General features: G+C 36.6%; 1 protein-coding gene across 3 annotated transcripts in view; it reads right to left on the bottom strand.

Moving 5' to 3' along the window:
* The window catches only part of LOC139961999 (contactin-4-like), a 60,349-nt gene that overhangs the window by 19,225 nt on the left and 21,958 nt on the right, over positions 1-19,166 (bottom strand). For all 3 annotated transcript variants that reach the window (XM_071961781.1, XM_071961783.1, XM_071961782.1), the window contains 2 exons: positions 1,938-2,028; positions 909-1,202 (listed from right to left, as the gene is read on the bottom strand). In XM_071961781.1, coding sequence (XP_071817882.1) covers positions 909-1,202; positions 1,938-1,992 — 349 coding nt within the window. In that variant the 5' untranslated portion in view covers positions 1,993-2,028. The remainder of the gene's footprint in view (positions 1-908; positions 1,203-1,937; positions 2,029-19,166) is intronic.

Here is a 19,166-nt window from a genome sequence, read left to right as displayed (position 1 = left end):
ATGCCAAATCTGACTACACTCGTCAACCTTTTCCTTCTTTAACAGCTATCGTGTGTACAAGCTAGGCTGTCACACACACACCCCAAACACGCACACACCCCCACATGCATGTCCACTTGACTGCATGGGTTACTTGCTTCCTTGCAGGGCCGATGCCAAGAAACACAGCTTCCATGACCCACTACTAAAAATATCCCTGAACAACTTTATGGTGAACAAAGCATTGTATGCAATTTGAAACAATAGCTGTAACTAACCTCATAATGACTTTCGACCTCAAGTCAGGAAGATCCAAAAATAACACACTGAAATAATATTAGCCGATCAGCAACTTTGGCAAATAGCCATGTTTTTGGGTGGTGAAATTGTTCATATTTTTTTAATGATTACCTAACAGCTGCACTTTCACCAAAGTTACTGATAATTCATGAAAATTCAGGGACAAGAAAAGCACTTTGATCAATCGATCTTGATGCTTGAGCTTGATGTCTCTATGACTTGAATTCAATTTCATGTATTACAATTACAAAAAGTGCCAAAAACAATATTAGTAAGATCTTCCAATAGTGAAAGTTAGGATATGAAAAACCAGAATAACAGGATGACCATATAAGATACTTATTTTTCACACCAGTGTGATGAGGAACAAAAGCAAAACAAACTTCTACCTACAATTGTTTACTACCTGCCTATTCCAGGTAGCCAGAACAAACTAATACATATCTCTAACCTCATGTGACAATAAAACAGAAAATAAATACTGAAAATTTTTATATAGATAAATTCATGTACATGGATCATCTGAAATCAGTCCTGCATCATATTTTTCACACCACGACTAATATTTCTGATTGCATATATACCACTTATGACCATTTCACAAAATTGCTTCGGTATTGGACACTTACATGCAAATTTAAGCTCTGCCTCTGTGCTGAAGATGGTTCCGTAAGCATTAGATACGACACACTGATAGGTACCCTCGTCGGCATCTTTCCTCAGGGCACTGATGGTTAACCTATCCTGGGTCTGGATGAAACGGGAATCGCTTAGATCCAGGTCGGCACCATCTTTTCTCCAAGTGATGGTAGGGGTCACCTCCCCCTCGGCTTCACAAAAGAGAGAGAGTGTTTGTATATTTGAGCCCTGGTCATACAGGGTATCCACCGGTTCCCTTACGATGTGTGGGCCAGTTCGAACAACTGAAAAATGAGGAAGAAAATGAAAAAGCTAAAACAATGAATTTTGTTCAATCCTTCCTTACCTGTCTTTACACATCTTACTGTACAACTTAATGTACTGTGTATAAACAGCCAATTCCCATGGTTAGGATTTTGCACAAAAACAAAATATATATAGATCTCCTCTCAGCTGAGGGCCTGAAATATCCTGCAGAAATGGCAGCAAACCACTGCAAGGCCATTGAATTAAAGCACCTTACAGTTATTCTCCATCCGCCACCCCCAGTCCCTCAAATCGTAGGCCAAACTCCAGACAATTGCCGTTAGCTGGAGTACGTACTGCCTATCTTGACAATTCTTTTAAAGCTGGATTGTGGACAAAGCTGTTGCAGCTCCCATAGTATAGCAATAGAACTCATGCCAATTCTACAACAGATCATGGTTCTGAAACTGATGAATCTCTTGGACAAACTATAGAAGTTCTTGGAACCCCAACCCCACACCCCAACCCCCCCCCCCTCCCAAGTCAGAGAAAAGGAGAATGGGGAGGTGAGTAAGAAAGTGAGGGAGGACACGGGAAGTATGAGACATACAGTGCTAAACAAAAACATAATCATTACTTGACTTTGTTAAGAATCAGGTCTACAAACACACTCTGTATTCTTTTGTGTTAAAAAGTGTTAAAAAGCTGACTAATATTTGCACACAATGTGAAGATCAAGATGCAAATAGAATCAAGAAGAAAAGAATACTTACAGGCTAAGCTTGTAGACAGGAAGGTAGCAAGAAGAATTAATGGTGACAGATTCATCTTGGAGATGAGGGGAGGAACAGTAATATACTCCACCTGAAGGAAATCAAAATTAAACAGATATTAATAATTACCTACAGGTACTGGGATGATAAAGGCACTTCTCTTTCAATTGATTACACTTTAAACAAACCAAAGGAACACTCAACTAAACTAAAACTTTAAAGAAAGAAAAAACTGGTTCCAATTCATTAAATAGAGTTTTCATTTATTAACCTTTACTTAATTATTTATCAACAATTTGATAAAGATAAAGAATTTCATTATTTCAGCAACTTTTATATTTACTTGAACTGTCTCATTGAAATAGTAAATTGGATCAATTGATCAACAGTGGAATACACACAGTAACTTTGTGAAAAAAAACCATACAAAGACTTACTGTACTGTGTGTGTAAAATGATAGGAAGTTAACCGTATATTGCAAGCAAGTAGGTTTATTAAGTACAAAATACATAACATTTTACGAGCTAAAATGTTCTTTTACTGGTACACCCGTACATGTACATGCAAGTTTGCCAGTTTTTCAACTTGATGAAACTGGGCATAGAAAAACAACTGTAACAGAAGCGCAGATGTTCTCAACTGAGCTAAAAACTTGGCAATATGAGGAATTTTAAATCAGATACTAAGGAGTACAAAACAGAGAAAAACATGTACTGTACCAGGAAGTACAGCATTCATAGGCGTAGGAGCCCAATTTGATTTGGGGGGGGGGGGGGGGAGGGCTGTAACGACTTGCCCGAAAATATAACCAAAATTTTTCGCGCATGGCAATAACATACAATCATTTGCTGTGTTATTACCCTTCCATATTGGTTATAATTATTGGGGAAGTCGTAACAATAATAATGATCATAAAAATATCAGTTTAATCGTTGAAAAACACATTGCAAATTATTTTTCTTTCAGTAGGTGCCCGAAAAATTCTCAGCATTTTGCCCAAATTTTCACAAAAATGTTTGGTTGGGGGGGCTGCAGCCCCCCCCCCCCAACGCCTTTGACAGTATTCATGACAGGATTATCACCATTGCTAGAAATAAGCCATCCCAATGAAGAGTTATTGAAACTTTATAACTTGTCCAATACTAGATGATGATACATTGTTAGGAAAACAGGAATTTACGTACAGAGTTTAATTACAAAACAAGTCTACATTATCTCCTATGTAGGTCAGAATACGGTAAGGGGAAGAAGAAGAGAAAGATGTCTTTGTGACAAGTACCTTTAATGAACAGTTTTTATTAACTTTTCATATAACAATTGTTTCCAATATAATTATCCACTATGTACTTGCTTAAACACTGTATGATTTCTGATTTAGTAGCAGGATATTCAATGACGTTAAAGATCTTTGATACGGGGAATAATCATGGTATCGCATCACAAAAAAGATGTATGCAAAAATGGCCAAATTGCTAAACAAATTCAAAGCTCCAGTGCCCAGCTTTTGTACAGAGATTCATCATGTAGTATTGTTATTAAAAGACAAAATTGAAAACCTTCCCAAACTGCTAAATCTAAAATTTGACTTTTACAATTTTAGCAATTTTTACTAGCTGCTTTTAGCCATTCTTGGGTGGTAGAGTAAGGAAAAATGTAGATATGAAGTGATATATTATCCAATGAGATCAGTGCTAAGTGTATGGTTACCAGAACGTTCAAGTCACATTCTATCAAGTGTTCAATTGTTGCGAGGAGATACGTAAGTGCAAACCCAAAAGCGACAAGAAATTAGGTTTCTATATCACGTCAATTAAAAGGGGAGTCCTTCCATCAGTTCTTTTCAGTCGATTTTGCACTAGCAATTTACTTGTCACTCTAAGTGGTCTCTTTAGAAGTATGCAAATAAATGTCAAAGAGACATGTATACATGCATATACTGTACCCTATTCATTAATTACTGTTTGGAGCAAATGGTTCAACTGATGACTGCATATAGAAAAGAAGACTCATATGTCTTTCTTTTATGACAAGTCGATTGCTGGCTTATCAGAAGCCAAAGCACACTGACTTAAAACTTATTCTGTTATAGGTTGTATATATTTGATGGCTTAAGTCACGCTTACCAGTCACAGAGAGATCCAATTAGTTTGGTAATTAGCTGTAACTAAGGCAACACTCTTTCTTAATCATCATATAGCATGATGCAGAGAGCAATTTTACTTAAAATGGCTAGGCAGGTAATAAATTATCTATGAATGATAAACACGCAATGACAGATCATCATCATCATGGGCATTATCTCAATGAGATGGAGATCGCCTGCAGAAGATGATCCAAGCTTAATTTTAAGTATCGTTTCACTGCAAGGTGACTCATTGCTAAACAAAGTTACTTAGATTTTTCCCTTTTTTTTGGGGGGGGGGGGGCATTCTAGATTACAGCCAGTTTCAATTACGTATGAGTTGTTACAGTTAAAATTTTCAGGCAGGCAGCACTGAGCAGTTAGATCTGGTCAAAACGTTTGGAATTAATGCTTCGGGATGAATTAGGGTCGCAGTGCAAAATGATACCAGCGACAACTAGTTGATGTGGTATGGCACTGTTTATAACTGTGCATAATAAGTAGACTGTAGACAGACCTGTATGAAGAGAGGAGCCATGTTAATACTAACCTCCTTACAGGGTTCAAGAAGTGTAATATGATTAAAACATTATTATAAAGACACTTATAAGCCAATAAACACTGTAGAATTACATCATCTCTATTCAATTTGTTGGAAACGACCATATAAGTGAAATATCATACTGTAGAAACTACTTGTCAGAAAAATGCCAAAACTTTCAAAGGATAGTTAGGAGGTTGAAGGTAAGTACTCTGATGGAAATGTGTCTTCAGAAGCCACAAATGGAATCTATGGTAGTGAAAGATACACAAAAGTTATGACAATTTCCAAAATGTTTCTTAACTAGACACTTTCGAGTGAGAAATAAGGGTTTAATATATGAAATCACGGTAGCTGTGGGTTAGGATCAGTCAATTGTCTACAGGAGGTAGATGAATAGAATCCCATTTGAAAATGCGCCCTATAATACCACTGCCATAATAGGTTACCTGCCTCAATCATTTTAATACGCTCTTTTGTGGTAGATCGCAGGAAATTTGAGCTGTGTAGTGACTTGTCCAAGCTCGTTTCCTTACTAGGCTTGGCGAATTGATTACCTAACATACAGGCTAACGATCCAGATTAATCACCTTGAAAGGTGAAGAAGTGGGCAGTGGCAAAAAAATGAACCACAGTCATACTAAAGGGTGGATTTTCAAATGCCTCTATTCAGAGTTCTGTCACCACAGTGTGACAAGGGCGAATGAACCTTGGAGAAGCAGAGAGTCCGAATGGGAGGGTGACAAATTTGTAGTGGATATCTCATCAGAATGCCAGAAATCTTTATGATGTGGATTGGATATGATGAAGGGTATGACATGGGTATGATGTAGTATGGCAAAGGATGCAATGACCCAGAGGAAAGTCAACGGGAGTGAGGGGGGGGGGGGCACAGTGCCAATATGTTACCAGTTGTCTTGGTAGATTGGAGGGTGCACTAGCAGAGTCGAGACAGGTTAGAGAGGGGTGCAGTAAATATGCCATTCTAGTGTGTAAGTGTTGTATATATGCACCTACTGTACATGAAGTCTCCAAAACCTAAGACAATCTTCATCAAGGTTCACAAAAAAATTGGGAACCACTTAAACACCATGGAATGATAAAATAAGGGAGGCAATAGACCAGAAATGGCTAGTCCATATATGTCAATGTTTAATTATTAAATAATGTACAGCATGCACAGAGAGGTGTAGTGTGTTCAGTTGTTTGGAGACGATTTAAGTAAGGGGTGAATTTAATTTTTTACAAAATCAGTATCAGCACTTAACCAACCGTTACTTGTTAGATCAACAAAACTGTAAATTGAGGTGTGAAGAAGATCATTCACACGCAACCAGAGGAACAACTATTAAAATGAACAAGGACACAACTCGAGCATAACATTCTGTGAAAATTTATTTCAGTGTAAATTTCACAGAAACAAGCTGGTCTTCTAACCCCAGATGATGGTTGACCTTTCATATGCTATCTCTGCACAGGGCATTTTGCAAGTATTATATTTCCTGAATCCCATGACCCATACTTTGTTTGGAGGAAATTGTCAGCGTCATCTTCATCAATCATCGTATGTCCATCTACCCTGCACTATGCTTTACGATTCCCTCAAATAGCATATACATGCAATCTCTGACCATCATAACCAAAGCCTGATTCATTCCTGAAAGTGGATCTGGCTTCCATAAACAGATGTCCCCGGAACCACGATGATTAACGAGCTGACTGTGTAACACAGAGTAATAAACTTGCGGGACGAATTAGTCCTTCTGGAGTCTTCAACAAATTACTAGAGCTTCAAATTGCATTTATGTGAGATGTCCAAAGCACACAGGATAAAGAAAGAGTCACTTGTACTCTTTCTTCACAGCTGCCTGGAGAGCGTCTTTCATATACTGCTAGTTGCATAACAGTGTAGTTCTTAGCATCAAACAATGTACAGTACATACGCTTTATGCACATGTATGAAAATCATTTCGTGTTTTGTATGACAATGTTAAGGTTCAACATGAATGGGAAACCAAGACGACATACATCCATGAACATGAAAGGACATAGAATTAATTATGGCAGAGTTAACATTTATAGCTCAAAGGATCAAGTACTGTACAGTCAAAATATATTTATGATTTACGATAAATAACAGTTCAAGTTTCGTCCATCTACAAAGCCACTACAAGACCCTTTCACATGAATCTGGAGAGAAACTAAACATTGATTTATAATAAATGATTTACGATGATATAAATAGACTAGTATACTGACGCCGCGATCTGAATGAGATGAAAGATTAGGAGTTGGAAAAAACATCCACATACAGCTTGGATAACATTCACTAGTACAAAGCATATATATGACCTTGCAAACAGCTGTAATATGAATATAATATTGATAGATTGAGGCACAAATTTGTCCTTGGAAAGGCAGATCTGTAGCAGAGTAAAATGGATCTCATCCATTATTTATCAGTACATGCTCATACCCCATTAAATCCGGATCATGTATGTACATATATGCCCGGTTTGACAGATTCACATGCACAATAAACCTAAAAGCCTTGTTCTTCAACTTTTGTTGCAGTTGGCTACTCATGCTTGAAAGGTACGTCATGCTACAGTGGCTCAATTTCTTAGTTCAGCATGGGTTAGAAAAGTCAACGAAGCCTAGGCTAATAGATGTACACACATGATCCTTAATGTTAGCATTCATGGAGAGACATTACCTTCCATCAATGATTGATCATGAAAGAGGTTTGACAATGCCGCCCAGGAAGTCATCTAAATAATCCCCAACTAGTTGACCAAACAGAACTCCTCTTTTATCTTTCTTTTCACACACTCACTTAAATACAGAAGTCTACAGGTCATGTTGTATAACATTTCACCCCCACGCTTAACACCCAACGTAATTATATCTTCCCTCCCCACAAAAGTTTTCCATGAAAAATTATCATTTCTAATTTATGCACTTACAAAATCCTATTAAAAATTGGTGCCAAATTTTCAGCAAAAGCACCTGCTTACTGCTAGTGAGTAATCATGCACATCAACTTACAACCACAATGTACATCTAGAGTTGACTCACTCGACTTTAAAGAGCCTGCCTCGGTGAAGGAACAATTGACATGTGGTGAACGTTCAACTTCACTCTTATAGATATACATTGTAAAGTAGTGAATATTAGTCCCTTTAATTAAATGGAATAACAGAAAGTCTATGATAGCACTGCTAACACACTCGATGTTTGATTTAAGGTCTCTAATTAACATGGCAGTTCTAGCAGGCTGTAAATGTGCATTCATGAGACCTAATACAATATTTAACAACCATTTAAAGTCTATTGATTTGATCTGAAAGGTCTTATTTTAATAAGTGCTGTACTGAATTGAGAGAAGAAACGCATTTTTTTTAGTCCTTCCAGCTCTAATTCACAACATATCCATGAAAGTATGACTCACGAAACAACACTGTCAGCTCTTGCTGATAATATTTTATTTCAATACATTGTCTCATTGTGGTGTTGCTAGGAGACAGTTATGCGAGAAGTGAGGTTCAGAGGAGACAGGTAAGTGAGGAGCGAAGGACCTAAGTACATAGTTCTGAGAAACGCAATATTTGTTTAAGTCTTCCAGTTCCAATTCACTAAATGTCCTGAAATTATGACTCACCAATACACTGTCAATATTTGCTGTATTAAATCAACATTTTTCAACTACAATTTATTAAAGAACAATTTCAGAAACAAGTTTTCTGTCATTTCAACATTAAATGTAAAATTAATATGTTGGATGGTGTCTGTACTCTACATCTCTTAGGATTCTTGAAGCTCAAGGAAAGCTTGGATACAACTTGAAATGACCTTTTGTCATATATATGTATATATATATATATATATATATATATAGAGAGAGAGAAATTACACACTGTCAGAGAAAACTGAAACATCTTGCTGTGTCATTGACTTCATTGAATGAGTCAAAGAAGCTCTTAAAAGCATTACAGAAAATCCTGAGCGACTTCATCTTTCTAAGAAAACTGCCGCCGGTTGATGGGATGATTTATCTACTCGAGATGATCTCAGCACTTAATAGTGTATATCTGAGGGCATGCAGAGAACTGCAAATAGTTCATAATAAATTACAGATTATTAATGTCTTTCAGGGTACAGTATACTCTATATCCCTCATGATGAACTCCTAGAAATGATGTACAATACTCAATAACTAGCTCTTTGAATTAAACAGAGACTCATCAACACGTTTTCTCAACCAAACAGGAAATACTTCACGATCATTATGTGGGGTGTGCAGTCTGTACATCTTGCAAGACCATTTTGATTTATGCATACAGTACAACAGTACATATGAGCAAAGTCTGCAAATAATCAGTATGGAGGGCTGCATCTACAGTAGATGGCTTGGAGCAGTGCTACTGTATTCTAAACTTCAAAAAATCAGAGAAAGTACATGTACAGGTATGTAAAAATCCCATATTGTACAAGGTTCTGTGCAATTCTGTGCGAGATGTACACAAACGACTGCATTAATATACAGTATACTCTAGACCTTAATTACCAAAGTACGGCACAGTACAGTATACTGGCTTACACTAGGTTTTCATCATTTCTTCTAAACTATGGGCCTTCATTTATTGATCAATTCAGCATTTATGCAATAAAAGTATGTTCTCAATTTACAGTGCAATATACCACCATATAAATGGACTGTACATTTTTATACAGGTGTCAGCCTCACATGGAAGTTAAACTGGTTACAACTATTATGTCTTTACAGTTAAGTGACATGCTCAGGTTGCTTTACCAAGTAACATGTACCTGTCAGACTGGGTAATACTACACCCGGTAACAGCGTCAAAGCAATTCCCAGCGGAGAGGATTCAAAGCACAAACTTACCTGAAGAAAGCAAGATCGGCCTCACAACAGTGTAAATGATATCTTTAGGAGCTGAAACGCACAAGGACGACATCAGTGATATTGTAGCGGATAAACCTTGAGAGCGCAATTAAAAGAAGGCCGCACTTCACTCTTTGTGGCAAGTAGTAGTTTGTTTGTGGATATGAATTAATTATATGTGAGAGGAATGTTTCATGTCAATTGTCATATTTTTCATGATTGCTTGGAATATGAATACATACTCTCTTATGTAGATGAAAGAAAACTATGAGCTATATTGGTTTCATGAACAAAACTGACAATCCTCAGTAAAACCAGATTTACTGAGACCAAAATGTTTCACTTTTATTTTTTGTTACAGCAGACAAATCATCAACTTACCACATCAAGTTTCAATTTGAAAGCATTCTTAGAAGTGGTGGACCTATTTTATTAAAAAATACTTCATTTTTGAAAATATTGAAAATTATTATGAGCTTAATAAGTGGGTTAAAGGCAGTTAGTAAAGGAAATTTTAGGAACTTTGTCAAAGGGAAATGTAATTTTATGCAGACTGTCAGACTGAGACTTAGCTTCTATCATTCTCGATACCTCTCACCATAATTTGTAAAATTTGTAGATATCAAGAAAGAGCAATCATGCAAAGAAAGCTTAATATTCCAATGGTCGCCGTGGGGTGAATTAACAGAGTGTGACAATTCTGCATCCCTTATCACCATGCAATCACTAGTAACAGTATTAACAGCAACTAAAGGCTATCTTTGTATGTACAGTATAATGAAGTATATGTGGTACTGTAATGCCACAATATATACACACTGTAACTGACAGTGTCCATCAAAATGGAACGGTAAATATAATTTCATACATAAACCTTCCCCACGGTGCATACTATACTGTACAACAGTGATCAGCATCTGTAGAAGCTGCTGTACCATTTTGGAACAGATATATCTAATTAGATAGAGTGGTGTGTACAGCATACGGCATATATGTTTGACTAGTATATTTGCAGACTTATGATTCGTGTATCAAGCTTTAATATTTTGCAAGAAAACTCTCGCAAGTCGATTATATTTGCCTCGTTGTGAACGGTGAAAACAGTTATAAATATAGTGTCAATGTATGCATTGTTGAAGAAAGAATAAAATTAAGAAATTTATAATATGAAATGTTGGAGGATCATTCTTTAATTGTATAGTTGGCTTTGTTTTAATTACCTCCACTTGTGATATTGTAAGGTTCAGTCTTAAAGGGTATGGAAATTTTGCTTTAATTCTGCTGTTTAAAGCAGAATTTTCTGACCTTGAAGGATGGAATTTGCTTTCTTGTAACTAACAACACAAGTGCTTACCAAACCCTAACTTATAAAATAGGTTGAGCACTTAGGAGAGCTGCACTTAAATGCTGCAGTAACTTTGCTAAATACTTGACTGGGAAACTTATTTTTAATGTATTCTGAAACACTTTACAGTAATTTCAATAATGAAACTTACAGTAGATACAGTCTTACACTGCTAGCTGAACACAAATTGTAGTTTTTTTAAAATTGGTTTAGACTGTATGGTTACAGAAACATGGCTCTTTGTGGGTATGTGGTATATATAAGTGACAATTGCTTACCTGTCTCCTCTCAACATATATACTATACGTACTTCAGTTTCGTTTTGAAGGTATTGCAATCTACAGTATACAATTGGTAAACATGTTAGCCCAGCACCCCTAATTACAGTATTTATTGGTCTATTAATTGTAGGTCATACGGCATCACACAGGCCAGTGTGCCCATTACTACCACCTCCTCTTTCAGTTCCGAATCCACAATACCCATCTGAAGTCCTACTGTGTGTTGTCTTGATGACTGATTCATAATGGAAAGCTTAAAGTGCTTTTACACTAGATCCGGATCTGATCTCAGGCTGCTCACGATCAGACCTTACGCTCGAGATCTTATATTTCGATATTAATATTAGCAAGGGGAAGATCAGACCCTGAGCATGAAATCAAGCTTGTAATGTAATGTTCTAGGTGGCCTGAGATCAACCGTGACCTTTACATTACGCAAATGCCGACTTCCTCGCGGGACATTCTCACCGCCATAGCAACATTCCAAGCCAACAAACGTCCATCTTGCTGCTGGAGTTGAGATGTAGAATGTTTAGGCCAGGTCTAAGCTTTCTTTGTGCAGTTAAGTACAGTACATGAAACATGCCGATTCGATTGTATACAATGAAACACAACACTCTATTCTATGATAAGACAACTTACTACATATACATGTGTTCGTGTTGTACAGCATCAGAAAAGTTTTATACATTTAGTACGCCTGCTTGTGAGCTGCTCTTTCGCAATACCTTTGGAAGATACTTCCGCTAAAGCACTCGCCGTGCACAGGGAGGATCAGAGAACGAGCTAAGAGTTAATGTGCCCGGATCAGGCCATGAAATGGTTCACTGGTAATGCGATCACCTGATTAGACCTGATAGGTTATTCTTTAAATATTGCATTAATACCAACATTCACGGTGTATAACTCATTTTTTTTTTTTTTGTAGTCTTATTTGCTTTTCACGCTCTCTCATTGTTTCTTTATTCTTTCTCTTATTTTTCCTCGTTTTTTTCTTGACACTTAACACTTGACACAGATGAATGTAGGATGTGGCTCATGCAGTTACAGTGCTCAGTTAGAATGGTTTCCAACAAAAGCAGGAAAATGGAACACTTAGGGATATTGTATATTACCATGGATACAAACTTGAAGATTATAATATGAAAGTGAAAATTGATATATATGTTAACTAACCTTATTAATAGGATGAAGTGAAATGTTAAGTAACAGGATATGACTATCTAAACACATCACAATTTGAATAGTCTATAAAGTGTCCCCTTGCGATCACTTTCACATTATTACTGTATATATTGGTGATGTTCAGTAAGTGAGGGCCAAATTGAAACTTAATTGGCGTTATTAATAGAATGTGACATGAAATGTTAAATAACATGATATGACTTTCTTTTGATAAAATTATTTTAAAAAATTTGGAAACCCATCATTTGAAACTGCAAAGTGTCCCAATCACTTTCACATTGTTAATATATATTGGTGATGTTCGGTAAGTGAGGGCTCTGTTCTAAATTGCTACTAATTTTGGCAGATTAGGTAACTTTGACAAAGTTAAATATAAGCCTAAGTACTATACATTGATTTCTGATTTAAATTTGAACCTTGAAAACTAAAAAATTTTTCTTATCTTAATTGATGTGAAATTACTTCCAGAAGTAACATTGACAGAGTTTAATGAGTTTGATGACTATCAATACGGCAGATAACATTACCATGCTTGAAAATTGAAAAACACAAACTCAACAATATACTGCTTTAAATAACATTTACAGCAGTATGGTACACATACACACATGAAGTTTCTGTCAGGAGCTGAGAAACCATTGAACATTTACAGTACTGTAAGTCAATAATGACACTCGCATCATGTGGTCCTGAAAATTACTTCAGAACTAGTCCACGCAGCAGCTGGTGCTCTCTCTCTCAAACGTATTATTTTAGCTGTGTCTGTACTGCACCATGTTGGGAGAAGGCTCTTTTACAATATGAAGAGTTTACCACCCATGAAATTGAAATGAGCTTGCTTGGGTTACAGCAAACCTACTTAGCTTTATAGGACAGCATAATAGACTTGGAGGTAAATACGGATTTCACATAAACCACATAACTCGATGTATGGTAGGTTTACATTCTCGAGGTATCACTAAACCTGATGGCTTTCTGGATTTTATCATGCCTGTACCTGAACCTAACAGCGTGTCTCAGAAAACATCATTAATTTACGCACAATGTTCTGTGTGTCCACTGACTGTGAATAATCAAAGTGCTGAAAGTTGTATTAATGACACACAGTACTGTAGCTACTGAAAGTAAATCAGTTTGATGGTCATACAAGATTTATAATATCATACAGTAACACCAACAAAAAAGATCCAATTGAATTGATTCTTACATAGCAATCAGTGCATAGTTTCATCACCACTTGGCAGTGCCTTTCTGTTTGACAAAAGTGTTGCAGTTTTTTCTTTTCATCATAGAAAGTCACATTTGTGCACACTCAAATGCACAGTACATGATTTCAACTTTATAACATACTTTAGAGGAAAAAACACATCTCTTGTCACTTCACTGTACTACACAAACTGGGAAAAGTGTCAAAGATCTGAATTTCTGGTTTCTACATGATATCAAATTATGAAATGCCAATGTGCCAAACGTGTGTCAGCGAAATACAGTACATAATTGAATTTTCATACCAAGATAATTATGAAACAATTGTTATTCCACCTACAGTAGACAGTTATCGCTGCGCACGCTGTCTGCAATCACTGTAACGGAAATCCTTCAAATGAGAGAGACTGGCAATTCTAATCCCAGGGAATTGCTCCAGGCAAAACAATCAAAATACCTCCCAAAATTGCTTCTATTTTTATTAATTTTTTCAGATTTTTTTTTGTAAATGTCTTAGAATTCAGATGTGCATTACAAAATATAAGCAGCTGTGCTGAACTAGGATAATTTTCATCATAAATTGTATATTTTTCATACATTCCTGTCTCTTGTAACTTTGCATTACAAATTTTATTTTACTTAGGTTTTTTTAATTGAAAGAAACATACACAGTTATATAATACAAAAGCTAAGGAGAAGCCAAGGTTTTCCAAAATTACCACTTCTAGGTAATTGGCTTAAAAAGCGGTGTACAGTATGTGCATGCATGCACTGCAAAAGTGACATTATTAAATCTGAGTAAATTTTCTCAGGCTATTTTTTTTTTTTTTCTCTTTATCATAAGTGTGGAATTTTGGCTTGTATAAGTAGGTCAAAGGAAGAAACCTACAATTTCCATCTCGCAGCAGGCTTTCTCTCTAAATTCAGTTTGTTTTGTGAATCTTTCCCCGGACATCAAAACAATGCAAGGTTCACCTCAAATGTAGTAAGAATATAACCTTCATAATTCAGCAGATTTGATGGTTGTCAGGATTACTCTGTACATTTACAACATGACACATATTTTACAGGTATTACAGCTATAAGCTAGACAGATAGGTAACAAATAAAGCGCTTTTTAACATGTAAAGATGACATGGTTGGCAGCTGAGCAATAGATTAAACAGACCTCACCACCATCTTCATGCAGTCATCTACATTATCAAATCTTGTTAGTTAATAAATGAAAGCAAAAAGTAACAGCTGCACAACTTGGGGCGGGCCTAGGGCAAGAAAAAGTATAGACTTGGAGAAAAGAAAGGGCAATATAAGTCATATATATTTGCTATTTCGTACTCCTTCTTGGGGGTCAAGTAATCAAGTCCTGCTCATTTGTGGTCGTGACTGCCCATGCAGTTTCTAAAGATGTCCTCTTGCCTGTCTTCACTGTAACATAATGCACCAAATATCCGGAATTTCACTCTCGACTGGAGCTGTTCTTAGCTCAATTAGCTGATCTCCTATACATCAAAATTGATCGTTGTAATTTATGTTTCAAGGGATAGAAAACTTTCGGTGTCTTTCAAAGCTCCTCAAATTTGCAAGTTGTGCAAAGTATGTAAGTTGTCATGTAGAAAATGTTCCAGCACAAATTTTCATGAAAAGTTCAGCTGACGTGAAGAAAGTCATTAATGAGCTTTTAATTGGTATATACTGTAGGGCTAATTATACCAGTTGCAGAATATATCTTATTTCACCAGAGTTAAAACCACAAAAGGTTGCTTCTAAGCTTTAAAATTGTTCAGAAGACTGCACACACTACGCATTAGTAAAGACCCTAGTATGTACAGCCTAGTGTACTGTACCTTTCTTTTTCACAAAGCTATTTCCCCGCATCTAATTTGCTGTACTGCCCAGAGAACGCCTGCGGCAACGCTTTATATTGATACTAGGGTCTTACACATTTCTCCCTTGCTATCTTATGTTTTCCTTTGATTTTGGCAAATTTAATCCAGAAATGCGAAGCAGCCAATCAGGTTTGCCATTTGGGCCCACTTCCCCCAAAATGTTTATTCAAGCCCTGCCTCCCGCAGTGAACAGCCACTCGGCCTTAGATTGGTTTGTACACTGCGAGACGGCCGCTAAATGCTGTGGAAGAAACATGATCTCACATGACACGCAATTTCGTAACAATAATATGAATAAAAATTTTGTGGTTTGCCAATACGTTCATGCCCCTCTTTGGAGAAATGTCCAAGACGTTTGCATCGGACAGATCCTCAGGCATGTAAAATACAGTGGGCAAGTACATTCGTTGTAGGCAGAAACGGACTCTGGGGCATGTACAGTTTGCACGCGAGAAAAAGAGTATTACAAACGACTTGGTCAAGAATAACTATGCATATCATAGCAGCCAACTTCAAAGGTGAACCTAGAACCAAGCAATGGCCAGTAATTGATCAGTTATACTTTATTCTTATTATTTAAACAAACCTTTTCACAGCCCACAGGATAGATGGCCACCACTCGACTGAGAAAACACTATAAAACTGACACATTGAAAGGCACTGTACTATCTCACCGTAACAACCTCTCTGATACTGACTGTGAGCTCCAATCACGAATTTACTCAAGATATTGGCAATGTCACAGCTCTCTGCTGATAAATTTTCTATCCCATTAATCAATTGGACAATCTTGTCAAGAAACCAGCAAGCAGCTAGTCTCATCTGTTGAAGTAACACTGAAATCTTCAGTACACACATCAATGAATAGAGTAGCGTGGGAGGTGCCACATGAAATCCCATTCACATATCGTACATACAGTAGTACTTAGGGTTTAACACATGTCTCTCTACATGCTGATGTAAAATATCTACATTGATTAGATTAAGGAGCACAGCGAAAATTAAGTAACATCTGCTTTAAGCAGTCAGCAATTATATCTGATATGCTTGAGAAGTACAGGCTTCAGTTCTTCGACAAAGCATGATCACATTCATTTGTCTTCCTCATCTGTAAAATTATCCTCCTATAATTTGGGCTTAAAGGCATTGAAGGCTCGCCCCAAACAGCGTGCGGCCATCTGAAAAAGTTAACTTACTGTTGCAATTGCAAGTGACGTTTTGTTTGTGTCGCTTCAAAATGCAGACAGTAATGAAACGTGATACCTTAATTGTTATCTTTAGCTGGACCTGAAATGTCCATCGCTGTATCGTTTGTATACTGTGCTGTGGGTATTGACCGCAGCTGTATGTACTGACTGTACACTAGTGTCTGATTACCGACGGTAGCAAACTGTGTGTGTGTATTTTCTGGGATCGATGGTGGTGTCTAACACTTCTGTTACACCTCCTCCGAAACTAGGTCAGATTACCGGCATTAGACGGGGTTGTTTTGCGCGAGTCTTCACACCCTTTAAGTCTATCATAGCAAAAGTGAAAGTTATTGAAATAGTTGTAACCTTATTTTCTTTTCCTTCTTTATTTTCTTCCCACGGTTATCTCATATTTTCCTGTTTCTCTTTGTACCCCCATTTACCCATGACCATCAGTTTTATTTTTACTGAACTACTGTCACATCCTTCTCATCCCTTTCGTTTTACAAATGTTTACTTCACCTTCAGAAAAATCAGGTGAACTCTTGTTTACCTTTAAGGTCATCTATAATTCTATATATTGCCTCCAAATTTATATAGGGCATTCTAGAACTGGTGAAACTTTCCAAAAGAACTGTATTAAAGGTTCTTAACATTGAATTTATTCATACTATATTAATTATGGGGCCTCAAAACTATGTATGCTTGTGTGGCAAAATGCTCTGAGAATGACAGCTAGTAAAACAACGTCCATCAAAGAGTTTAAATTGAAGAATTGGTGACCATTTGGAGTCAGTCTAGAAGAAAAGTGAGGGCAATATTACTTGAGGGCACTGTTTTGATTCATCCCACTTCCGCTAAGTCCTGTACACTTTGCTGTATATTACACAAACGAAATGAATGAAGCCTTCTTTACAATGGTTCTATAGGCACAATGTAATGTTAACTCATGACACTACTGTACAATTTATGATTTGCATCCTAGAAACTGTGGCAATAACATGTAATCTTTGCTTGTAAGATATATCTTAACTTTGTCAGGCAAAATGCTCTCTGAAAATGATGGTAATTTATGTTAAAAAATTCAAGTTTGAAGATTGGTGTCCACATGTACGTCATCGGAGGGGACTGCTTTATTCCACGCACATTACTGCTACTGTATGTACACTTGGGTGTATGTTGCACAAAACAAACTTAGGCCTGTTTTACAATGGTTCTAGGCATGTTGTCATTTTAGCTATGTACAGTATGACAATAAAACATGACTTGTACCCTAATCAATAAAATGCATCTGCTCACCAATAAAACCTAAGTTGCAATCTTTACTTGTCACATGTTTGAACTCTTTTTTTTTTTGCTCTTTTTTAGATGATACATAAAAAGTCTATCGGGATGAGTCAGTGCATAAAACACGTATGTTACATACCAGTATTCTGTATGTAACTTTATGGTATTCCAAAGAAAATGTCATTAAGGCAGCTGGCTCTAGCTGGTTGAGTTTTATCAAGAGGATTGCTCAGTAAACCTATAATGCTGCTGTCAGCTATCTGTGTTGCGCATAACATTCACATTCTGGAATGTACAACACACGATAAAGATTAACGTTGGTGCGATTCAGTAATTAATCTAATATATCTTCACTGTCTTCCCAAATACTTTGCAGACTATAGCACACCTTCAATGAGCACAGAGTGGACATAGATATTACATTGGTGTACATAGATAGGATCTATAACACTAAGATGGTTCAAAACTAAACAAGTTTGCATTTAACTTAATAATCAGTTTGAAATTGGGCAAATTGCGGGACAATCAGAAATAATCATGAAACAATTACCGGTTGTGATTGTGGGAAATTTAAATTATAAGTCATTACTATATGCCTCATCTTCTTAACTTAAAAAACATCTTTAATTAAACTCTACAATTAAGTACAGAAATACATTTGTTACCCTGAGGTACATATAGAATTTAGGAAACTAGGAAATGCAATCAAGAAAATCAATTGCACAGGATGACATAAAAGTATGCAAAACTGTGTACTTGCCCCAATTCATGGACAAACATTGACATGGGTTTATTAGGTGAAAGTTAATATGGGAAAGTACATTGAAATTAGGTCACTTGACAATTATAATCTGACAAATAGAAGAGCAAATAATCCTTGCATCTTCGTTGTAACTCACTGACATTGCAAGACTTGGCAGACGGGAGGGGGAGGGCACTTTCACCGGAATATTTGTACTTTGGTTTAGTTTTGTTTGAGCTGTCTGACACAACTTAAAAGTAACACGGCTTGCAAGTAACTTGCCGAATGTACGTTTCTACTGGGTATGAGGAAACAGACTGTAAATCCCATAAAATTAAATCTGTCACATTTGTAGGAAATTTGCCTATTCGGCAATTTGTCAAAAGATAATTAATATATGATTCAGCATTAGCAATATTTGACTTCAATACATTTTGCAATTATGACAATAATGTCACCATTAAATGGTAACCTTTTAAGGCGATCATTAAAAATCCTACTAGGCAGTTGCCTGGAGGAAAAAAAGTAAATATAACA

This window comes from Apostichopus japonicus, chromosome 20 (genome assembly GCF_037975245.1).
Source record: "Apostichopus japonicus isolate 1M-3 chromosome 20, ASM3797524v1, whole genome shotgun sequence".
In the NCBI taxonomy this organism is placed as follows: domain Eukaryota; kingdom Metazoa; phylum Echinodermata; class Holothuroidea; order Aspidochirotida; family Stichopodidae; genus Apostichopus; species Apostichopus japonicus.
This window is presented reverse-complemented; position numbering and strand designations above follow the sequence as displayed.